Here is a 26,011-nt window from a genome sequence, read left to right as displayed (position 1 = left end):
CAAGCAAAGTAAGATATTTCAAGCCTTTATTTGATATAATTTTGATGATTATGGCTTACAGCTTATGAAAACCCCAAATTCAGAATCTCAGAAAATTTGAATATTGTGAAAAGGTTCAGTATTGTAGGCTCAAAGTGTCACACTCTAATCAGCTAAACACCTGCAAAGGGTTCCTGAGCCTTTAAATGGTCTCTCAGTCTGGTTCAGTTGAATTCACAATCATGGGGAAGACTGCTGACCTGACATCATTGACACCCTCCACAAGGAGGGAAAGCCTCAAAAGGTAATTGCAAAAGAAGTTGGATGTTCTCAAAGTGCTGTATCAAAGCACATTAATAGAAAGTTAAGAGGAAGGGAAAAGTGTGGAAGAAAAAGGTGCACAAGCAGCAGGGATGACCGTAGCCTGGAGAGGATTGTCAGGACAAGGCCATTCAAATGTGTGGGGGAGCTTCACAAGGAGTGGACTGAGGCTGGAGTTACTGCATCAAGAGCCACCACACACAGACGGGTCCTGGACATGGGCTTCAAATGTCAAACGTCTTACCTGGGCTAAAGAAAAAAAGAACTGGTCTGTTGCTCAGTGGTCCAAAGTCCTCATTTCTGATGAGAGCAAATTTTGCATCTCATTTGGAAACCAAGGTCCCAGAGTCTGGAGGAAGAATGGAGAGGCACACAATCCAAGATGCTTGAAGTCCAGTGTGAAGTTTCCACAGTCTGTGTTGGTTTGGGGAGCCATGTCATCGGCTGGTGTTGGTCCACTGTGCTTTATTAAGTCCAGAGTCAACGCAGCCGTCTACCGGGACATTTTAGAGCACTTCATGCTTCCTTCAGCAGACAAGCTTTATGGAGATGCTGACTTCATTTTCCAGCAGGACTTGGCACCTGCCCACACTGCCAAAAGTACCAAAACCTGGTTCAATGACCATGGTATTACTGTGCTTGATTGGCCAGCAAACTCGCCTGACCTGAACCCCATAGAGAATCTATGGGGCATTGCCAAGAGAAAGATGAGAGACATGAGACCAAACAATGCAGAAGAGCTGAAGGCCGCTATTGAAGCATCTTGGTCTTCCATAACACCTCAGCAGTGCCACAGGCTGATAGCATCCATGCCACGCCGCATTGAGGCAGTAATTAATGTAAAAGGGGCCCAAACCAAGTACTGAGTACATATGCATGATTATACTTTTCAGAGGACCGACATTTCTGTATTTAAAATCCTTTTTTTTTTATTGATTTCATGTAATATTCTACTTTTCTGAGATTCTGAATTTGGGGTTTTCATAAGCTGTAAGCCAAAATCATCAAAATTATATCAAATAAAGGCTTGAAATATCTTACTTTGCTTGTAATGAGTCTATATAATATATTAGTTTCACCTTTTAAGTTGAATTACTGAAATTAATGAACTTTTGCACGATATTCTAATTTTTCGAGTTTCACCTGTATATACACCATTTCAAAATTATAGCCACAAGGCAAGTGTTCACAGGATTTAAGTGCGATCAAATTGCTTATGAAGCTCATCGGTGTAACGTTTGATCTGATATTACAACATCTTCATCATGAAAACAAAACCCTGTAATACCAGTATTGGATTTACCTTTACACTATTAAGGTTTGCAAGTAAATCATGTTAACATGCACAATGTTTATGTCTTGTAGCTATACTTTTGATACAGTGTGTATTAAGAGTGTATGGACCGGCCCCACTTTCATTACAAGTGCCTTACTGAAACCATGATTTAACCCTTTTTTAATAAACACGAGGAAAGTCTAAATCTCTTTTTTATGTGGTGATCAACATTATGCCTCAAATGCAGTCGATTGAGCTTAACATCTACTCAAACATTCCTTAGATTAAACTTTATTAACAGACAACCATAAAACACTGGAGAGTAAAAAAGTACACAAAAGGTGTCATTCCAGAAATTATTTATTTCACTTCCATTTGTATCTTTTTGTTTTCTATGATGTGGAAAGAACCAAAAAAAAAAAAAAAAAAAAAAAAAAAAAGGAAGGAACCAAGATCATTAACAAAATGATGGAACGGTCTCCCCCTCTTTTTCAAACGTGACAACCAGGGACACAAAAAATGCCTTGATCAGTTTCTCTGCCTCAGTCAATTGCAGCTTCAAACCTCCCAGCAGAGACAGAACAACGCTGTGATGAAATTGGAGTGTATTATAATGCTCACGGATGTATTTCTGTATGTGTATGCACACAAGTGTGTGTGAATGAATGCATCCGTCTCTGTGTTTCTGGTTCTCAGCTTTTGAGGTTAAACTGTTCCCAAAAATCATCCTTTACAATCATGACCAACCATCCAAACCAGAGGGGGCACCTATGAGGAGTTAACCCCCCCCTGCCCTACAGTCAGTTCAGACCAAAGGGCGGGTAGATATTTTGAGTGTGTGTGTGTATGCATTACATTCCACACACATTCATTCTGCACTCTTTCTGCCAGAACCTTTGGTGGATTGCTGGGGAAAGAGGTGCTGAAGCACTTAAAAATGTGAACATCCTGAACTTGTTAATTATACACCTATCTCTCTGGTGTTGTTTGAAAAAGGCCCAGGACTCATAGGCCTAGGCATAGAATGAGGGAAAGAAATGTGTCATTTTCTCGTTTAACTGGAGATACAGAATCCCTTCTTGATTCTACCGGGTTGCCGCCTCGGATCATGTAACATTCCTCCTAATTTCTATGCTCGCACTGCATCTCTCACAACTATACATGTACAAACAGACACACTCATAACACACAAACACAAACAAATGGATTAAACAGCTTTCAAATAATGCCTTGACAGTGGACGAACGTCCTAATTTCATGTTTGGCATAAATTATCCGTCTTTTCCCCCCAATCTAAAACCAGCACTCTTTTTCTGCACAATCCTTTCATTGGACAAAATGAAACACCAAAAACAGGAACCATCTACATCATCCCATGATCAATGCAAATATTAAGGAAAAAACCCCAAGTTTTTCAAATTCAAGGCACAATGTCTCTCCATTTCCTATTTCTGCCCTTATTTTCAGAGTCCCACTGACTCAGCTGTCAATCACTTGCAAGAGGCTCCGCCTTTAACTCATCGCCTCTCCACTAGCTCCTCCCTCGTTTTGCTAACACTGTTTCAGAGATGCATCTGTTTGGGAGTTCTCACAATCCCACACCAGCGAGTTCGAACAAACAAAAACAAAGAATGACAGCAACAACGACAACAAAAACAAAAAGTTTCTCTAAAATATAAGCTAAATAGTCACGTCCTGTATTCTGTGTTATGTCAGATATTTAAGTCATATACACCAGCTCATTTTTGGCAAGCTTGTCTTAAATAAGCACTACGTACTGACAGATAGGATAAACATACACCGTTATGTGTGGTTTAAAGTAGATGCGTTCGTCATTTTTTGTATGATTTTCTCCTCGTAACCTTCTATGAATTCAAGGATTTTAGACGATTTCAATCGTCAGTTTAAAGGTTTACGTGACTGCAAGCAGGGACATAGTTCGCCGTGGTGTCTTGCTCTAGACGTGGGTCTTAAGGGGCCGAGATGACTCTTACAACACCCCATTCACCAGGGTTAAAGCCTCCCCAGGGGATGCCACGCCGTTGCTGGGGGAACACTTGGAGGGAGTACATTCATCCTTGCTCACACTAGTCCCATTTTCCTGTTGAGGAGAGAAAGAAAGCGTTTCTTTAAGACACTTTAAGTGCCTTATGCTGCATAATAGCTATAAAATATTATATTTTAACCCAAGAAAACTGGGAGACTATTTTATAATCCAAAACAGTTTCAGTGTTGCCGTAGTTAAAGCATTTTGCCTTTGTATAAAACTATTGTTTTATTATAGCACTTGAGCGCAGAAAATCATCATAACGGGAAAGTGGCGATTCGCAGTATAGCCAACAACGGTTAAATTCATCACATCTATTTGTTTTTATCTGCACTTTTCGCAGATGAGAGAATTTGTGTTATTGTAGTATGTGCGCACCTTTGGATGGGATGCGGGTTGGATCTCCTCCTTCCCTGGGAGGTTCTGTCTGCTCTGGGATTCGGCACGAGAGATAAAGTCAGCAACAGAAACTATATAAACACAGAAAACAAGGAAGCACAATTTAAAACAGCCAGATGAGGGTAAAACAAAAAGAGATATGACAAGTGAACTAATCCTATAAAGTGTTTGGCACAGGACCACAAAGTATAATTGCCTTCGAGATGTTCCGCTTCGATTGGTTTTTGTTTTGTAAGAAATTGTGTCCTCATTCTAAAACGTGATGCTTGATTTTCTGATGCGTGTCTGAATAATGGGACAATTCTGCAATTTCCTTATAGGGATATTTCACCCAAAAATGAAATTTGGTTGCAAATGCTTGGGATTTAAGAATTGATATTGAGATTGTTCAAACAAAGATTGCGATGCGTCGGGAAATCTATATTATTACCCAGTCCCATCATATAGTCAAGATCTGTTTAGATTTATTTTACTGTACTGATCCTGTTGTTCATTTGCACTGTTGTCAGCACAGAACAATTTAACAACAATACAAAGGAAAATTGCAGCAGTAGCGAATGAAGTGATTGGTACTTTGAAACTTAGTCCTGGCAAACAATGCTTGATAAAACTAAAAGGAACAAAACAAAAACATGGAGCTGTGGTGCAGGGTGCAGCAGTTTGCGCACACGTCCCTACACTCATGTCTTGTCACTCTGCAATAAAGATTTTTGCCTCTTTATTGAACAAAGTTTATGGTCAATGTCTCTCAGCTTTAGTCCTTTCCTGTCAGTCACTTTTCTTCCAACCATCTCAACCCTTTCCTTCTCGCTCACCTGGCTGCCTGTCAGGGCTGGCAGAGCCTCCCTCAGGGCGGTTGCCACGGTTACGGCGGCGACGGCTTCTATTGCGGCGCTGCGGCCTGCCCTCCTCTTCTGCGAGTCAGAGTGAGAGAATTAGGGAGAGAAAAAGAGAGCATGTGATGGTTGGGGACAAATTTGTGTTCAGTTTATCTGCTTGATGCTGTTCCATGATTCCTATTAACAATGTTTCCTTTCATTCTTTTTGACCCACTGGCTTTCTTAATGTGGACAATCTTTTCTGGAGATTCCCTCTCATGTATACAGGTATTCTTGTTTCACAGGTGTCATTTCTAACTGAAAATGTGATTAAAGGGTTTGTTTTAGAATTTCTGTTATGTCAGTGACTTAAGTACATTTTAAGTACATTTTAGTATCACAGTTTACAGTTAATTGGCAACTATAAGTAAGCCATTCATGGGAATACCACCCTCAAAAGTATAAACACTGAGCCTCCCAGGAACTATCAAATCACTGGTTTATATTTTGAACGACTTGCTCAGCTCCACACATCCCTCTCTAGCTCAACCTACAGCACGAGTTTGGTGCATGGCTACTTGCTTCAACCACGAAGAGGAAATATTTTTAACTTTGCCAAAATTTGCTAAGACACAGAGAGAGAGAACGGAGTAAAATCAGAGTGAATATTGGCGTCGCATTTACGAGGAGGACTTTAAGGGAATTTTGGGGGTTGATAAAGATGCTGCTCTTGCAGAGATGCTTCTCGACAAGTAAGCGACACTCAAGTCAGCTCATTACCGTCATGCTTCAGATAAATCCTAAGATACTAGGAATATGTATTGTTACAATTACTACAGTATTTCCCGTATATTAAGTCACACCTGACTACAAGTCAAAGTGTAAAATTAGCTTTTTTGAGAGAGAAAAAAACCCCTAAGTCACATAAGTTGCATCTCTGTATAAGTTGCACTGACAGAGGGTGCATGCGGCAGGCACTAGGTCCTGGGAGCAGCCGCCCAACTTCCCTTCAGTGGTTCCGATGTCAAAAGCGCTCTGTGAAGATTACAGTAACTCAGAATCTACACATCGTATCACAATGTTTTGGGCTTGTTTTAAATGGGAGAATTTGCTTATAAGTAATCGTGTGTTTCTCATATTTTCTTTGTTTCATGAAAGAAACATGACAAGTAAGCCACATCTGTTTATGTATCTCTATGCTATACACAAACAGCTTTTAGTCTGTGAGTAAAATAATATGCCTGTTTTATTCCATTCATTCATTAACGTTAGCAACTGTCTTTCTGTGGATATTTCTAATATTTGCAACCCTCTTTCCAATGCATTATTTATCAGGTTCCCTGACTGAATGTTTTTATTATGAGTGTGATGAAACATCGAGGGCATGCGATCAGTTGCGTTTGACAGCGGTATGTCGTATGACTTTTCTAAATTTGGCTAATTCGTATGATATTGTGCGACTGCACTTGTTTGAATTCCAATGACTTTCACTACAGCCAATGACGTTTCTGGACATCGTTTCCATCTAATACGTGATAATTACTTGCTTTTTAGATAAGGTTTAGATAAGGGGTTTGGGTAAGGGCATAATATTAATAAGTATGTCCTTAACGCCTTGTGTGCAGAACTCACGCTTCAGCAGGGGAGAGACCATGAGTATAAATGAAGTGAAATGCACAGCACCTGTCACACTCCACTGTAGTTTAGACTGCAGTTTGTTTTGTAAATGATATGAGGAGAAACTGATAAAAGCAAGTATTTACACTGCTGTGCAAAAAAAGGATATATCTGAGTGTGCTCAAATGTTCTTCTTAATTGACCCGTGTATATCAAAATAAAACTAGGTCATACCCAGTCCATTATCACTGGCTGCTGCCTGACTGTCTGATTCATTAGCAGCTGCATCCATCAGGCTGGGTTCCTGGTCGTTGCGGCGACGACGGGAACGTCTCCTGCGGTCATTGCTGCCCATGCTCTCACTGGCGTCTGTTTCTCCGCTAAGTTCACCGTCACCCTCCAGCAGAGAGAACGGGTTACTGTCTGGATCTCGGAGTACTGGAACATACACAGGTTCAGTAAAGGAGAGTGACGTCATGCAGGAATCTGACTGCTACAAGCATTAAATAATGACTGATTTCCATTTCTCTTAAAAAATTTACACAGTCGAGCGGCATCTACCTGAGCTGATAGTGTTAGTGTTTCGGGGTACCGGTCCACCGCGGCCCCTGCCAGCACTAGAGCCACGGCCTCGACCACCACGCTTAGAGCCTCTGTCTTCTCCTCCAATTCCTCTGGGCCTGGGCTCACGGTCCACTATTTCTTCTGTCTCGGATGCATTGGACATTTCAGAGTTTGTTCCTGTGTGAAATACAAGTCGATATAGTCTTAAAAATATTAGTTGGATGATTATTTCAGTTCAGAAAATACAGGGTATCTTCATGTACTAGTACCTCCAAATTAATACCTTTTCAAAACTTTCCAAAAACAAATTAAGATCTGCACGTCACTTCAGCATCTATCTGAATACATTAGCTACAAAATTGTGCTCATACATTTATTTACCCACCGCATGATGCGATATGAAGTCACATATCAAAATACATAGCTGATGTGAGAGAGTAGAAGAGCTGGTTCGATGCGGTGTGTATTTTTATGCAGACATCTATATTAGTTCTAAAAGTTTTGTATTCTTATGTTTATCACTACACCCAAGCTACCTTTAATGGACTGGATATGGCTACAAAACTTAAATCGCAATATTTTTCGACAACATTAACGACAATTAATATACGGTATCTCAGTAATAATATATGTGCTCCGTTTTTTTCCATCTGCGGATCTATCATTTCAACCCAACGCGTGACAAAATATCTAGTTGAAATAAAGGCATGTATTCTGCAGTTTATCACTAAATAAACACAAGAACGTTATTTAATTCTTTTTATTTATTTGCACCAATAGAAATAGTCTATAAAAAAAAAAGCCCCAGTGTATCATCACAAGTCTGGTATGAGCAAACCGAACAGGTGGGGTCTCAATGATTCCACTGACTTCTACGCACACACAAAATCATCTTGCACAACAGAGGTATAGCGCTCCCCCCCAGTCATTAATTCAACTTAAAAATGGCTCTTGAAATGCATAACTGGTATTTATATACAAGAAAGAGGAGCATCATGGGAGTCATGATCTCACCATAGCCAGAGTATGTATTGTTTGCTTTGCGTCCACGGCCTCTTCCTCCATAGGTGCGTGTGGTCTGCAAGGAGTTTGAGCTCTCGTCCGTGAGGTAGCCCTTGTCACGGTCACCTGCGACCCCTGAACCAGAGCGACTTGGGGGACCACGATATCCCACCCCGATCTGCCGGAGCTGGTCATCAATCTGCAGACGCTCAAGACGCAACTGCTCAACCTCCTAACAATCAGTGTATGAGAGAGTTTTTATAACATTATATACATTAATATATAGCATTAAATACAATTTAAGCCTCTTTTAAAAGGTGTCCATTATCACATAAAATAAATGTCTCTCGTTCCATATTTGTAATGCACTTAAAATGGAAGTCTATCATTCATGACCCAAAATGATTTGGTTTCATCAACATGTCGCAGATGCTGTTGTTAGAGCTTAAAGGAATAGTTTACCCAAAAATTCAATGTGAAGCTTAAAAATTACATAAAGGCAGCATAAAAGTAATCCATACGACTCCAGTGGTTAGTCTTTAGAAGCAATATAAATGTGAGAAGCATATAAATATGATAAATAGATAATTTAGAAGGGTATTCTGGGTTCAATAAAAGTTAAGCTCAGTCAACAGCATTTGTTGCATAAATACACAAATTAATTTAGACTCGTTCCCCTTTAAAAAAAAAGAAAAAAAAAAAAGAAAAAGAGGTGAGACACTTAACAATGTAAGTGAACGGGGGCCATGTTTTCATCCCGGTTTCATAAATATAGCCACAAAACAAACAATTTGTGTGTAAACATGATTTTAGTGGGATAAAATCACTTACTAACCGTTACTATGTAAAGTTATAGCCAATTTTACAACTTTTCTCCCATGACGATGTAATGTCAACAAACCTTACAACCCTTAAAGGACTGTAAAAATTGCGACATACAGCTTTACAGCTCAAATAATACATGAGTTTTAACAAAATGAATGTAAGTGCGTTAAGTGTAATGTGAATTAGAAGCTTCACATTTCTGTTTAAACCCTCCAAAAATTGGCCATATTCACTTTCATTTTCCCCATTTACTTCCATCGTAAGTGCCTCACTGGATATAAAATGGTAATCAAAATTATGCCACAAATGCTGTCGATTGCGCTTAACTAGTATTGAACACAAAACATTCCTTTTTAAAGTGCTTTTTAATATAAATCTACACTTTTGCATTTTTTTTGGCAGTTCACATTCTTCGTGCATGTAGCCACCTACTGGGCAGGGAAGAGAATTTATAGTAAAGAAGGACTTTAAATATTAACATATCGTTTCTGAAGACAAATGCAATGACTCGAGTCTTATGGATTACTGTTATGCTGCCTTTAGAATTCTAGGAATGGCACCCATTCACTTGCATTGGACATACAGAGCTGAAATATTCTGCTAAAAATCATATTTTGTGTTCAACAGAAATTAGAACGTCATACACATCTGGGAAGGCATGAGTGTGAGTAAATGAAGAGAGAATTTTAATTTTAGGGTGAACAGTCCCTTTAAAATATAATATTCCTTTCAACAATCAAAGAAAAGTAAATTGGTCAGATGAAATGAGTGGAATTGACTGTGGTGGCCATTAATAACGTCTTTTAAAAGTGGAATCCACTGCTATACAACATTTATTGGGGAGGGTTTGAGCTTGGGGCAACATGCCTGTGAAAAGTGTCTGTGTGGTTGTCAAATCAGAATGTGACAGCAGTCGGTTGAAACAACAGCTGAATCCTGAGTCGTGAAGGGATAATGTGGTATAGCTGGGTAGGGGAGAGGGGAAATTACTATTTTTAGAGATGCCTAGTTAGGTAGCATGTAATTCACACTTTTCATCACCCCAACGAAAACTATCCCCAACAGGGATATTTTTAACTTGATTTGGTGGTTACGGAGGAGATCAGTTGACCAAAGGAAGCCATCCATTTCAAAAGCTTCTCTACTTTAGTTCGATTATTCAACAGTTATATTGTTTTAAAGTTTCAACACTTGTACTTTTTGGGCCTTGCACAATATCAGAAGCAGCACAGAGCATTTGCAGTCACCCTTGAATGGCGCACTCATCACACAGCACTGATCATGGATCAGCTGAGAGGCTGGACACTTTTAGGAGAAATACAGGGGCAGAAGGGAAAAAGCTGCACCTAGATCAGTTATTAGAACTGGTGACTGACCTGTAGATAGGCCACGTGGTATTCCAGCAAGGCCTGGGCATTACTGATGTTCTCTTTAGTTCCAACAAAGATAAAGGGAACCATTCCCTGGAAAAAAAAAAAAAAGTAAAAAGAGAGAAAAGTGTTGCAGTTGTAATGTTAAGCTTAAAATGTTGATGTTAAATTTGCATGTAAACACAAAAAAAATGATGTGTTTTTCCTCATGAATACGTTTTTATTTAGCTGAAGCAGTGAGAGGGGGGTTTGTTGTATCAGGTTGGTAGCTCATTCACCTCTTGGCTGCTGACAGTGTTGTCTCTGCCAGCCCCCTGCCTGCCTACCTCCTCCCTGGGCATCTTTTTGTCATTGTCCCCTTCGATCCGGACACGAACCACTCCCGATTTGTCCACAATCTCTTGGATGATTTTACCATTTTTGCCAATAACTTTGCCTGTGGTAAAAGGGAGACTGGTTGAAATTTTTCAGAATTTTATTAAGCCAAAGTTTGCATCCAGAAGCCTGAACAAAAGGTCTGATATTCTGTGATATTTTTGAAGAAAACCTCACCTACAAGGCTCCTTGGCACCTGGAAAGAATCCTCTTTAAACTCCAGATATGTCCTGGCCTGCTTTACTGCCTCTGGAGTCTGAGTCAGGGAGAAGCCACAGTCAAAATCACTGCGGTCACTAACATCTTGCATTCATATTTATAAACAGTCTTTTACTGCATTTATAACATGCCATCTCAGTTCATAAGATATGCAAGAACTCTAAATGTAAACATGAAAAATAAAGGAATAGTTCATCCATAAATTATAAATCTCTCATCATATACTCTCCCTCATACCATCCCATATGTGGGACTTTCTTCTGCAGAGCACAACTTATGATTTTTAGAAGAATATTTCAGCTCTGCAGGTCCATACAATGAAAGTGAATGGGTGCCAAAATGTTGAAGCTCCAAAAAGCACATAAAGGCAGCATAAATGTAATCCATAGGTTTTAATCCATGTCTTCAGAAGTGATATGATAGGTGTAGGTGAGAACAAATCCAGTCCTTTTTCTCCCTCTCTATTTTCTCTCTGCCCAGTATGGGGCAATATGCAAGAAGAATGCAAATTGCCAAAAACACAAGAATGTGAAAGTTAAAGTGAAGATTGACTGAGCAGGGAGGAGAATTTATAGCAAAAATAGAACTTAAATATTGATCCGTATCTCACACAACCTGTCATATCACTTCTGAAGAAATTGATTTAACCACTGGAGTCATAGTAATAATTTTTATGCTGACATGTGTGATTTTTTTCAAATTTCGCACCCGTTCACTTGCAATGTATGAACCAAAAGAGCTTCGAATTGTTTTCAAAAAAATCTTCGTTTGTGTTCAGCAGAAGAAAGAAAGTCATACACATCTGGGATGGCATGAGGGTGAGCAAATGATGCGATCATTTTTTATTTTTGGGTGAACTATCCCTAAAGTGTGGTGACAAAACAAAAACAATGTTCATGTAATTTCACAGATCAAGTGTCCGAAACAATTACTATAGATTTTTCATTTCATTTGAATTTTAAATAATTGTTAAATCAATTTGAAACATTATTTGTTTTTGTGTACAAATGTCACCAATAAGACTGCAATATGCAGCAGATGAAATATTTTAGAGCAGAAAATAAATAAACATTTGTATTCACTAAAGTAATTTCAATGACTTTCCAAATTTTTTTTAAATTTCCATGACTTTTCCAGGTTTGGATATCACAATGTTACAAATCTCAGATATTGATGTTTTCTATGATTGTGGGAAAACAAACACACACGCGCACACACACACATATGCGCACCTCTCCATAGATCCTGAAGGTGCAGCTCTCTTCCGCCAGCTCAATGGCTGTGATGCCTGGAACTTTGCGGGCCTGCTGGATGTTGGCACCATGAGAACCGATGGCCAGACCCATTAGATCCTCATGCACTTTCACTTCCTCCTGATATGCAGATGCCAGCTGCTTGCTTGTCTGTGATACACAAAAATGTTGCACTGCTTGTCTGTTTAATTAAACCACAGGGGGAATCAGCAAGACCAGGATCTTTGTTACATGGATGCAACAGAAATTTGTGCACAATGAAAAGTACAAAGACTTCTGCTGAGAGACTCAACACAAGGAGATCTGCACTGACAATCAACTGTGTAAAGAAGTGTGAACTGCTGAAAGACAGAAGACTAATTACGTTTTGGAATTCATCCCACAAACGTGACGCTTCAGGGCAAAAACAATAGAAGACACGATGGATTCTTTGTTTTTTTTCATGTTATTGTTTGTTTGTTTTAAATGCTGGATATTGAAAAGGCAATTGAGCATTAAAAATCATTTACTCAGCTTTATGCAAATTCAAAGACTTTCTTCTGCAGAACACGCACACAAAATATATATATTTTGATGGAGACATGATGCGTTTATATCCACGCAATGCAAGGCAATAGGTAACACAACTTAAGGGCATAAAGCATAAATGAAATCCATAAAAAATCATGCGCTTTAGTCCATGTTTTCTGAAGCGATCCGATTGGTTTTGGGTGAGAAATGGGCCTTTTTCACTTTAAATGTTGACATCTGCAGTATCCTTGGCATGATTACACATCCTCACGCTTGATGCAGAGCACTGTACACACTTTACATGTTAAAGCGGAGTTACACTTTAGTCTGTTTTTCACCCAAATCAATTAAGTCGCTTCTGAAGACATGGATTGAGCCACTTGAGTTTCATGGATTACATTTATACTGCCTTTATGTCCTTTTTGGAGCTTGAAAGAGTTGGACCCCATTTGTTTGCAGTGCAAATGTTAAGTGTTGTGGTGTTACATTGCATATCATGTCTGACGGCATATCAAACTATTATTTCTGAAGAGCAAAGGAAATTCTAGTTTTCATCAGAACCTTGTAATATAAGAGCAATTTAAGTGTCTGTACCTCTAAGTGTTTGGTGGCCTCCTCGTTGCGGGACATCAGCATGAGTTTGGTGCGAATACTCCGGAAGTGCATGTCACTTAGCAGTGCTGCTCTTTTCACAGTGGACTCGTTTGTGGACTGGGGAGAAACAGATACACACATTAGACACAATAAGTGTCATTACTTGCACAACAATACATTGACAACTATCAAAAATCACCTTAAATAAGCCACCATAACATTCTTCGCTTGACGTTTTGCAAAGCCTTGCCCTTTAAGTGTTTGACCAATCCCATTATAGCAACTTTAGCCCGGCCGCCATTTCTCTGACAAGAGCTTGCCTTTTTACAGTGAGAGCCCAAAGTGGGTTAAGTGTGTTGAAGTCTAAGTACTTTTAAGGAGGGTTGTATCGAAATGATCCAAAAAAATGTAGAACACATTGTTGTCAGATCTAGGGCTGCCCGCTAATAGTCAACCACACGTTAGTCGTTAACAAGAGTCTTGGTCGACCTAGTTTTAATTGGCCGGTTGGTCGCAAAATAAAAACTCCACAGGAAGTGGCAAAGTCATGAGCCTCATGTTTGACAGACATGATCGTTTATACAGCTGGTCCATGCGCTAATTAATTATGTCAGGCAGAAAATCCAATGTGTGGGATAATTTCGAGAGTAAAGGATGACCCCATGAAGATGACATGCAAACTCTGCAGGCAAACGTTTGCCTATCATTCATCAAACTCAAACATGGCTTATCATTTGAAACATGCAAGTAGCCTAACGTTAGCCACTTAGCATGGCCGCTCGCTCTAACATTAGATAACCTAGATAAATATGCACCATTAGGCATATCCAAGTGTTCGTGGGGAAGCTAAATTAGTACCTCGCTTACTGCATGTTTAACTTTAATGTGCATTTCTCTCTATAAATTAACTAAATGTTCAGACATTCTCCTTGCTGGTTTTACCGCCACATTCAGAATCATCATCGCTTTTGCTGGTGTTGCTGCGGCTCGCTTTATGCGTGTGCTTGTAAAATTTATATTTTAAAGGCTCATTATTATGGTTTAGTATTTCTCTGTAATGTAAAACTGTGTTAGCAATGTTACTTATAACATTCGTTCTCAGCCCTGGGACTCAAACCATTTTATGATACCCCCCCCCAATAATTATCTATTTAAGTAACTAATCGACTAATGGCTTAAACTAACGACTACTAGTTGACTAGGAAATCTCTGGTCAGGGGCAGCCCTAGTCGGGTCACTTGTAATATTGACACAAAGTACCTAGAGCCAATACATGCCATTGGGGGTGGGGGGGTGGGTTAATGCAGGGTCAATTGTCATATATTGTATATACACAATTGTCAGTTGTATATAAACCTGTTGTCATATTTTATAATGAATTATTAAGCATAATAAGTGTAAGATTCCACTCGTGGATATCATAGAGAGACCGTAAGTAGGAGTTTAATACTGACCAGGACAATTAGTTGGTGTGTGGAAGTGTTGTAGAAGATAAAGTTGGCTCCAATTGCTTGCCTGAAGTCTTTGTGGATGTTCTCGGTCAAACAGCTGCAACATTCATAACAGAAAAAGTAAATACCGATTCTTCCACAATTCATCAACATACTCTATCAGTAGTTGCACAATAGAATGGAGAACAATGTACTGTATGTGCGGGTCACTCACATGTCTCTGAGGTCCTCTGGTACAGCGATGGGGACTTTGTAGAAGGAATTTTGAGAGTAAGGGCTGTTGGGATTGACTGGCCGGATTCGTTCTGATGTGACAATTTCGTTGTATGTGGCATCACAGGCTGCATACTCGATCACATAGAACTGAACAGACAAAATACAATTATTAAAATGCAATAAAAACCACATATAAACAAGAAAACAAAAATCACAGCCTTGAGTCTGTGTTATGTTTAATTGTTCAGGTTCTGATTGGTCATTACATTTATCTGAAAAGACTTCAAAATAACCACAAAGGAATATTCCAGGTTTGATACAAGTTAAGCTCAGTCGACAGCATTTGTGGCATAATGTTGATTCCTGCCAAATTTATTAAGACTCGTCCCTCCTTTTCTTAAAAAATAAGCAAAAATCGAGGTTACAGTGAGGCACTTACAATGGAAGTGAATGGGGGCCGATTCTGTCGATTTAGCTTAACTTATATTGAACCTGGAATATTCCATAACATTTTTATAAATTAAATGAAAAATAAAATGCATAAATGTGAGAGATACAACCCCCCCAATACACACACAAAAATAACATAATATATTCAAATGTTCTCTATATATTCAAGATGATTTTGCTGGCAATATAGAATTAAGCAATGCATCGCAAGGATTTTATTAAACTATATTTGTCCTTTAAGATTCACAAAGACCATGTAGAATAGATTTGCAGTCCTTGCTTGACACAAGTCTGACTATTGAGACTCAGAAAAATGTATTATTAGTGTACCCGATTTAATTCTGAGTAAAAAAATACCTTAAGAGTCAGCAAGTTCTCTACTAAGAGAGTCATTTCCATGAATCGGATCAAATTGTTTTAATGAATCACTTCAAGACTCAATTTGAGACATCATTCCAAAATGTTCACTTTGTGTAGCATCTCTCTTGTATTATAATGTTTTAGTAAAAATGTGAAATATTGCTGAAGATTTCAGTGTAGTTTTTTGTTAAAAAACAAAATAGAAATCCACCCCTTCAAGCCATTTCAGAGCAAACACATAAATAAAATAAAAAGGCTAAAAAATCTTGATGTTTTTTTAAACTATTATTTATAGCACATGATCTACTGCCAGGACACCAAAGACATTAGTGTCACAATGGCTTCATTCACAGCTTAAAGACAGCAAACAGACTCAGGCTGTTCGAAGACTGTTTTGTGGTGCAAGACCACCAGCTCAAAATGGCAGTAATTAGTCTCTGTGATGAGAAGTGTTAGTACAGCATGCGCTCAGGGCGAGACTGAAACCATCTTTCTGGCAGTAGCATTTAAACAAGCCAACATTTTAAGTATCTACTGCTTGGAATAGTTAAAGCTGCGGGAAAAAAATCAATTAGTCCCTCCGAACTAAACACATACCCCATAATAAAACTGCAGCCAACATATCAAATATTAGCGGTAACGCACGACTACACTCGCTAACCTAGAATCCAGTCAAAAGTCAAGTCTAAATTTGTCCTATTATTCAACTGGCCCAGTATTTGAAGTGAGTGTGTGTGTGTGTGTGTGTGTGTGTGTGTGTGTGTGTGTGTGTGTGTGTGTGTGTGTGTGTGTGAGAGAGAGGACAGTTCCCCTGAGCTTCATGTAGCACTATGAGAGGTTTGCCCAGCATCAACCCATGTGCTGCTGTATCCGGATTAGCCACTGTGTGTAGAGGCACGTTTGACCACGTGTCAGCAAACACAAGTTCTAAGAAATAGGTGGCATTAGCAAGAGTAGTTTATGTCTAACAAACAATTCAAAAATGTTACTAGCAACTATTTTTATGCCATGTAGATGTTTCCATACACAAAGAAAATACAACTTAAAAAAAAATGGGTGCATCTCATGAAAACATGCCCAGGTCACATTTCACAGGTCCCAATTAGAAATAAATTTTCATAAAAGAAAATGAAGTATAATTTAAGACCATTATGTGTGTTTGTTAATTTGTTTTTGCATTGTGATAATTTCATAACATTGCTGTAATAAGGTAAAGATTTTATAATATGTCTAATACAGTGGTTCTCAACCTTTGACCCTTTTTACTGGATTTAGCATTTTTAGATTATAATAAATTAAGATTATTAAATCAGATTTTACTAACCCATTTTAAACAATTTATAAGTTATCTTGAGGCCCCCTTGAAAGTTTACAGAGGCCCCTTTGTTGGCCCTGGACCCCTGGTCTAAAACTATGCTTTATTTAAAGTTGCAATCAGTACAGTTTTGGATTATGTTGCACTGACACCTAGCGCCATAGACAGCCGTTCTAAATGACGAATGTCAATATAAGAATGCTCTCTTCACAGACAGCCATGATTAATTTAATCTCTGAGTGACAGCATACAATTACAGATGATTGAGAGAGTAATACTCAGTTGGTCATTTAATCTCCACATGGCGGCATTCCTGTATGTGCGCCTAGCACCGTAAGCAGGTTTTTCTTTAAGACTGATATGACTAGTCTTCATCTCGTCATCATTTCAATCATATTTTTAAAAAATACTGTTCTACCATCTCTTTCAGTTTAAAAGTTTAGCAACTTGTTTAGGTTTTTTTGTCTTGTATGGCTTTGCTGTGGTTTATTTTCATGCAGTAATACTCAGACAAAACTATTGATGTATGTCATCATGTAATCAGAGACCATCCCCTCCAAATCCGAACACAAGTGCTCACATCAGGAGTAAACAGCGATGTATCTCGCCTGACCAAATGTGATCGAATCACTCGAGGCTCATCTTTAATCTATAAATGAGACAACTCCAGTGTTTATGGGTAACTGGGTCAGTGCTGCAGATGTGTGTGTGTTAATGGCCTACTGGATCAAAGAGTCCCTAAAAGACCTGAAACTTCCAACATCAATATTCATATATTCACTTTGGACTCAAGCACAAAGGCTGAATGAGTGAATAATGAGAGAGAATCCTTTAAATGCAGACTTTGTAACCCACATCCGACCAAACACATGCTCATGTGCACAGTAATGGCCCCTCGTACACCTGGCCCAGACTCACCTCTCCCTTCATCATCCGCACCCTTGCCATCCACCAGCCACATGGCTCCTGCTCATTGGCTCTTGAGTAAACCTGCAGGAGAAAGAGCAGGTCAACAAACATTGGGGCAGGGGTGTGTGTGTGTGTGTGTGTGTGTGTGTGTTAAAGAACACTGAAAGAAATGGCCAGGCGAGTTTGTATGTACAAGAAAGCAAGAAATTAATCAATGCTCTGTTTGTAGTGTAGAGAATGTGTGACTGAACAGTGTGAAAAAGGTATGTTTGTAACTGAAAGATGCACAGGTATAGGGCAGATAAACAATGTTGTACTCTTTGAGATGGAAAGGCAGGAACAATGGTCCATATCCAAATTGAAAGGCACCACTCTTAAAGATGACATGAATTTAAAATTATTATATATTTTTTTTATTTTATACATCACATGATGGAAGTTAATGTATTGTTAATTACCCATTATGTCTTTAATGATTGACCTGTGTTTTTTGGGTGATAGGTCACCCAAAAATTTTAATTCTCATTATTTACTCACCCTCATGCCATCTCAGGTGTGTATGACTGACTTTCTTCAACAGAACATTTAAAGAAAAATATCTTAGCTCAGTAGGTCCTTAAAATACAAGTGAATGGAGATTTCTCTTTTGAAGCTCCAAAAATCACCCAGTCAGCATAAATGTCATCCATACACCTCCAGTGGTTAAAGTCTTCTAAAGTTTAACGATCACGTTTAGTGCAAAAAAAGATCCAAGATTACATCCATATCGCCAATGTAGGTAATGGCATGGTTTAACCTTTATCCCAAACAGTTTAAATGCCCCAAAGATGTTTAAATACTTGCACATCTATTCAGAATATTCCTGCACACGGAGGAATAGTCTGAATAGATGTACAAGTATTTAAACCTCTTTGGGGCATTTAAACTGTTTGGGAATAAAGGACAAACCATGCCATTACCTATATTGGCGATATGGATGACTTTGTCATAGTAACAAATACAAATAATGGCTTCGCTGTACAACCCTATACTGTACAGCTTTACCCCTCACTTGTAAACAGCGCTGCTCTTCCGGCTGTGACTCATGTGAATCAGTTCTTGAGTGTTTCAAATGCCAATGCGATTATGTCACACACGCATTCCACTGCAGAACGGAAGCATGATTTAGAGTTTAAAAAAAAATACTATCTTTTTCCACACCAAAAGCGATCTTGTCACTTAAGACATTAATCTAACCGCTGGAGTGGTATCAATGATGTTTATGCTAACGGTCTGTGATTTCTGGAGCTTAAAATATCTGATCACCATCCACTTGCATTTTAAGGACCTACTGAGCTGAGATATTTTTCACATTTTCTTCAAATGTGTTCTGCTGCAGAAAGAAAGTCATACACACCGGCGATCTCATGAAGGTGAATAAATAAATTAGAGAATTTTCATTTTTGGGTGAATTAACCCTATAAGGGTGATGATTTCATGTATTCTGTCGGTTTCAGATGTACGTGTGACCCTACCTCCACCTCATCTCCCTCACAAATGTCCTTGTGGTAATCGGATGGGGGCGGCAACCTCACGTCACTGAACGGCAGTTGTCTCTCCGGTTGCCAGCTTTTGGAAAGAAACCACACACACACACACACACACGTTAGTTTTCTAATGTCAAGGGATAACTAGTCACAAGTTTATCGCCAAATCATGGACTCGCTTTAGTCTGTTGGAATAACAAACCCAGTGCTAAGATAAGCAGAATAGAAAAACAGATTACATGTCTATTCTCCAGTTGTGACAGATATCAGTGTGAATACAGTAAAGAACGCTCTAGAGGAAGAACGTGTGAGAGGTGCCAACATTGGGATATCAGTACTTACTGTGCTCGACTGAATTGCTTTGGGGGGAAAATAAAACCCCCTATAAGCTTGAATGAGTCACTCTTAAAAGGAATACTCTGCGTTCAATACAAGTGAAGCTCTACAGATAGCATTTGTCATGATATTGATTGCCACAAAAACATTATTTTGACTCGTCCTTGTTTCTTTAAAAAAAAAAAAAAAAAGGTTACATGGAGGCAATTACAATGGAAGTGAATCTGTAAATGTTAAAATACTCATTGTTTCAAAAGTACAGCCACAAAACGCAATCAATGTGTGTAAATATGGTTTTAGTGTGATTAAATTTTTTTTTACAAACCTTTCCAGTGCAAACTTGTATCCAATTTTACAGTGTTGTTGCCAAAACAGCATAACATTGTAAACCTTAAAACGACCATAAATATAATGATTTAAGCAACTTTACAGCTCAAATAATGCATAATTTGTAAAGGTTTGACAGAAGAATTAATGTTTGCCTTTATAAAATTAAAACTTTTACATTTCTGCCTTTAAACTCTTGCTCAACTGCTGCTCAGAGAATTCCCAAGGATTTATTATACACTAATCTATTAAACTCCCGAGCACGTTTCAGTGAGATGATAGAGCTACTGGTTGTCCATGGGTCAGCAGAACCATCCCAAGAATGGCATGGCCACTGTCCCGCACTCCCCTGCCTCCATCCCTCACCGGGCTATTTATGGACCTCCCTCAGCCTTAAACAGGGAGTCAGGGAGGGTGATAAGAGAGATAAAGACAGGAGGAGTATGAGAGGGAGGGGAAAAGAGGGGGTACAGGATTTACGAAAAAGGGGGAGAACTATAAAAGGGCTGTCTGACAGCTGTTTGGAAGAGCTCACAAAAGGTACTGAGAGAGATGGGCGAGAGCAAATGTTAAGGGAAGTGATCAATCAGTTAAGTCTGAAAGAAAACAAGCCGAATGAATGTGAGGTGACGAGCACAGCCTGATAGAAGTATTGCTTTTCAACGAGGCAAAAGTCACTCTTTTTGAACAGACAGACAGAGGCACAAAGAAAGAATGTAGATGGGAAATGTTCAGACAACTTACTTGTTTTCAAAGACTATTGTGAGGGTGTCTTCATGTACATCTTTGATGAAACCCTAAAAGGAAGAGAAAACATGTTAAGTTCCAGGGAAAGTAATTATGCTAAATGAGTATCTGTTGCTTAACATCCATACCATTTGATTATAGAACGTATCAGAGACTAAAAGTGATCCACATTCATGAGGCTTTCCAAAAAAAAAAAAAAAAGAGAACGAAAATTTGAATTCTTAAGGTTTTTTTAGCCAGTCCAGCATATGCCATGTGTGTGTACGTGCCACAAATATGGGCACAAGCACGTCACAGGTGTAGCTGGTGAAAGTGAGATGTAATTGGAGGGGTTGGGAGGAGGCACCAAGACCCCTCCTCAAAATCTGTTCCACATCAATCACTTCTTCCTCCACATATACATCAGAGCTGCAATAAAAACCATTACCCCAATCGCCACCCACTTTAAAGGGAGAGAGCTTAGCTACATACAGACACTGCCTAATATGGGACGGAGAGACCGTGAGGAGGAAGAGAGAGAAAATTAGATAGAATAAATTCCAGTAACCTGCTTGGCTGCTCCCTGGAAAATTAGCACAAGTCTGACTGGTGCATGTACAGGCCTATTTAAAATCACAAGACACATTCAATCATTGGATGCATGTTTATGATTGCCAGGTCCACATTATTTACACTGATTTTAAAAAGTGCAAGGACGGCAAGTATTGTGTGAATGCAATGTGTTTTCAATACTTACTCATGAGCGATTAAAAACTAAGATCTTAAGATTAACATGTCTGATTTCACAAGACCTCAAAAGAGCCTTTTAAAAACAGCCATCTGTATTGTGTTGAAACCATTTCAACATACTAGACTGTAAAATAATGTTTTCCTCCGATTATGTCCCGTTAGCATGGCAGTTCTGTAACGTGACACTACTGAGGAGCAGGACTCAACAAGCTGAGTGGTAGATGACGCTAAGTGATGGAGGTCCTGGACCATGCGAAAACCTCCATGAGCTTCCTCCATGGACTGTCTTCCATGCGGCTGGAGAGAGACTCCATCTTTATTCCAATTTCCCCTTGGAAGCGAGGTGGATTTTAAGAATGAGCACCTCTTGAAAACCTAGCCATCTCTTGAACCAAAATATTTAATTCACTTCATTTACAATCAGGATTTTTAAAACGCTTCGTTCTGGAACTCAAATATTGCCATGTGTTAATTGTATCAAACAATCCCACGTTAACCATTCAAAAGGAAATTTGCTTTCAGCAGCATGCACGAGTGTGAAAACCAGGGATGAATGTATACACTTTCCTCTACACATAACTTGTAACAAATCAATAATTTGGGAACCTACAGATATGATTAATACTCCAGATGTAGGGTGATATGAAAGGGATTGACATCAGTGGGGGAATTAAAGCAAATGTTGCTACACCTCTAGTACGAAATAGGAGCTAGATGGTCTAGATCTAGAATTAGAGGCACACGTGTGACATTGCTAGGAGCAAATAACCTGAATGGAGCCATAATGGAAAGGTAAAATAAGAGAGACTAAATTGGTAAGAACGAATCTTTAGTATGTACACTGCAAAAAACTATTTGGCTGAACTTGATTCAATCATGGACAGTGGTTTCACATGCTTGAAATTAGTTTTATTAAATTAAAAATGCCATGTAATCTCATGTAAGCACTGCTGAGTGCAACTTGGTCATCAATTCCTCAATGGATGAAGCAATATGTACAATATTCAACAATGTTTTGGTCTTCAACCTCCATTATGGTAACCCCCAAAACTAACAGATTCTTCTAAATCTCAACATAACAAAACATTAAACACTAACAAGTCTCCCCTTTATAATCATCTTTCACAAAGACAAATAAAACAGCGAACACTTAATTTTAACATTTACTCTTCCTGCCGAGTCCCATGCAAAGCATGCTGAGGACTAGAAATACTCTGCCCAGTTTCAGGTTACCAAACAAAAACATATTCTTGTTGTCCTAGCACAAACGGATTAAGCAAACAAGACACTTATTTTAGTCGAATTAACTCCATTTATTGAAGTTCCCTTGGTTACATGAATGTTTTAAATAATGTGAACATGCAAGGATTGAGTAAAACTGATGATATTGAAAATTATATTTTTTTGAGAGTGCATAATGGCTATAGAAGGAAAGTGGAAAAAGAGAGCGAAGGATAAGGACAGAGATGAGACTGTAGTAATAGTATTGGTGGGGGGTTGTAGAGTGTCCAGTGTCAGGAAAAAGATCACTTGTTCCTCTCCCACCTGCTTCAGCCCCTCAGAGTTTTAGAGTTCGAGACAGCCGTAACTGTCACCTCACCGCAAAAAAGTACACCACAGAAGAAATCACAAACCATGATATCATCTGCCCACAGACAGACAAAAATAGTTTGATGCCAGAACCAAAACACTGACTGAGCGTTTTGTATTCATAGTAAAGGGATTCGGCCCCTCTGTTTTGTTTAGAATATAAAAAGTTTGTGACTCTGTTTGATACATGTATGTGAAGTAGCTGTTGCATTTAGACAATGGCTTTGTTAATGCTGGAGGGTGTGACTAAAAGCTCATCTCAACTAGAACTGATCTGAACTAATCTGAAGCAACCCGGGCATGGAAACGAGTCATTGGTCCAAACATCCCATCTATTTGACACAGAAGCAACATGTTTTCTCATCTAAAAAGCTTGACTGAGTGCTTTCCCAGGGTCTAACCTAAACTCAAGATGACCAAACAAAGAGCACAGTGGTGTGAACACAGAAGCATGGGCAGCAGATGTCCCATATCAGACATCATACACAATATAACCCTGACGTTTTTCATAAGCTTAAAAAATACAAGTACACGGCCTTGTGGCTCAAAACCTAGTCAGATGCCACTGGCTACTTCACACAGACCCATTAGCTAACCTGCTGACAGGACTCAATGGTTGTCTAGCTTACCAGCTAATTAATATAATACACCCAACCCTGGCTATGAACAGCTAATGCGACCAGGGTCGACGCTGCCCCAAAACACCCGACCCGGTACCAACGATCCAAAGCGTCCTGCCGTCCTCCCGTCTCGGGCCTCTTTGGAAAGTGATATTGCACCCAGCAGCCCCAGATCAATAGTGCATCACACTTCAACTGGCCTGACATGGAGTTGCATTCCTAAACTGAAGCACTCGCACAATGTGTTTTCTTATATATTTTTTTATTTTTATGGCGTTACCTTGTAGAAGGCCCCGTTTGAGCCGCGCACCTCCACCGCCATCCCGTCCATGTTCGTCGGCGCGTCCCCACGACTGTGCCTCTCTTTGGGCGCTCCGACAGCGTGCGAGTCCGGTACCACCCCCAGCTTCACGGGCCTCTCGCTGTTCTCCGGCCGCTTGTGTGTGTCCAGTGTTTCAGGTGAGAGTGAGGGGCAAAGGTGACAGGGGGGCACGGGAGCCACAGAGAGGGTCTCTGCTTCGACACCCTTTCCAGCGGGCGGGTAACCTCAATAACGGCAGCCTAGATCGCGAGAGCTGAGTCCCGTCAGAGGCGGGGTGGAGAGAATCAGCTTGGGTCTGGAGAGGACAGGACTGATGCTGCCTGATGACGGTGGATGGAAACGGTGTTAGCACAACAACAGCTAGCGCAGCCGCTAATCAACGGTCACCGACACTTAAACTCACGGTTACTGCATCTGTCGAACTGATTTCGTGATGCTCTACGGGAGGATCCTTTCTGAAGTGTCTAGGAACTTTGTTAGATAGGACGTTTCTTTATAAAGACAGTAGTGCTGTGCTACTCCCTTCCCCTCCAACACACGCCGTCAGAGTGGAGCAGCAAGATTGTGAATGATCCTCAAATCTCCGCCCCTCAGCAGTCTACGCCCCGCCCATCACGACTTTCTATCTCGTGAGTGGTCTATTGACCTGACACTCAAAAGAGCTGCGTGCTGTGATTGGCGGAACTGTCGAGGGCCGGTTGACGCGGAGCCAGTGGCAGTGGGGTGTGTCCCGGATCGCGTCAGTTGCGTAGTTGCTAAATTTAGGTGGCACTGTCCTCCCCCTTTTTTTTTTCTCCAGATGCTACTGATTCACAAAAATGGCCTTTAAGTTATAGTCACATAAAGACAACAGTTTCAAAAAGCTACTGATGCACGTTATAAGGAAAATGTGATTATTATCTGCAGTCTCCAGGTCTCTGCTGTATATTTTGTCATGCACGGAATGTGATGCTCATTTTTAGATATATTTTGAACAGATGTTTTAGGGCCTTTTATGACATCGAACACATCGTGCAACCTCAATATAAATAATCATCAAATATATCAAATTTAAAATACATTGCTTTCAGATTTTTATTTTTTTAGTTCAAGCTAATTTTATTTGTATAATAATCAGTAGGGCCTATGCAGGGCCGTATCAAGACAGTGTGGTGCCCCTGGGCACTATACCTCAAAAGGCCCCCCAAAAAAAGTTTGATCACGCGCGCGCACACACAAACAAACACACACACACTCCAGCATTGCAATCTTGATCAGACTGTTCATTATGCGAAATAGAGCGATATGTCTCGCTATTTAGTTTTATTTATTTTTATACCGTGTATTCTCCGTGTAAATTCGTGCACCGAGACGTGACGCCCGTACCGTTTCGGTTCAATACGAATAACTTACATGTACCGTCCCACCCCTAATATTTATCTTCATTAATGTCCTCTTCCTCGCTCCTGTCTCCCCCAAGGACAAAGAGAATATCCTCATTCACCTGGCGGTCATCGCCGACGCCCTGACTAACATTAGCAGCTGCTGCATCTCCCCCGCTAGCAGCGCCAGCGGTGTCAGACTTAGTGCTGCTGGTGTCTGCAATTCCCGTGTTCTCCCAAAAAACTAGTGATTTAACAAAAAAATTTGTCGATCCCTAGAACATTTTTTATTGTAGCTAAACGTCTAGCATCCTTCTATTTCTTTAATCTTCTTTTTGCGAAACCACTCAATTGCCGTCTGTCCATTTTGGATTTTGATTCATTTTCTGTAGTAACCGTTAAAAAAATGACACATTTGCGCGTAATTGTTGTGGACCAACTCAACTGTGACAGATTGGGGAGGGGGGGAGTGATAGTGGTCATGTAATCTTCATTTATTTATAATTTATTATTATTAGGGCCCAAGCCTTGAAAAGGCAAGGCCCTATTGTTTTCGTTAGGATTATTATTATTATTAGGGCCC

The 26,011-nt window shown here is 39.7% G+C and overlaps 1 protein-coding gene across 4 annotated transcripts; it reads right to left on the bottom strand.

The window, feature by feature from the left end:
* Window positions 1-1,910: 1,910 nt before the first annotated feature.
* LOC127650213 (RNA-binding protein FXR1-like) lies at window positions 1,911-24,608 on the bottom strand. Of its 4 annotated transcripts, none has more exons than XM_052135496.1 (17): window positions 24,026-24,608; window positions 20,804-20,856; window positions 19,385-19,478; window positions 17,880-17,951; window positions 14,835-14,983; window positions 14,624-14,717; window positions 13,170-13,286; window positions 12,045-12,215; window positions 10,771-10,849; window positions 10,497-10,654; window positions 10,225-10,311; window positions 8,036-8,255; window positions 7,019-7,198; window positions 6,692-6,895; window positions 4,838-4,936; window positions 4,002-4,093; window positions 1,912-3,677 (listed from the first exon to the last, which is right to left on the bottom strand). In XM_052135496.1, exons 1-17 carry the CDS (start codon window positions 24,074-24,076, stop codon window positions 3,567-3,569), a joined length of 2,031 nt encoding a protein of 676 aa, XP_051991456.1. In that variant the 5' UTR covers window positions 24,077-24,608; the 3' UTR covers window positions 1,912-3,566. The 4 variants fall into 4 exon arrangements, with proteins under 4 accessions (XP_051991474.1, XP_051991481.1, XP_051991456.1 ...); XM_052135507.1 differs by having other exon boundaries at window positions 10,545-10,654; XM_052135514.1 differs by lacking the exon at window positions 4,838-4,936 and having other exon boundaries at window positions 1,911-3,677.
* Between the last annotated feature and the right edge of the window lie 1,403 nt (window positions 24,609-26,011).

This window comes from Xyrauchen texanus, chromosome 1 (assembly GCF_025860055.1).
Source record: "Xyrauchen texanus isolate HMW12.3.18 chromosome 1, RBS_HiC_50CHRs, whole genome shotgun sequence".
NCBI classification, from domain to species: domain Eukaryota; kingdom Metazoa; phylum Chordata; class Actinopteri; order Cypriniformes; family Catostomidae; genus Xyrauchen; species Xyrauchen texanus.
This window is presented reverse-complemented; position numbering and strand designations above follow the sequence as displayed.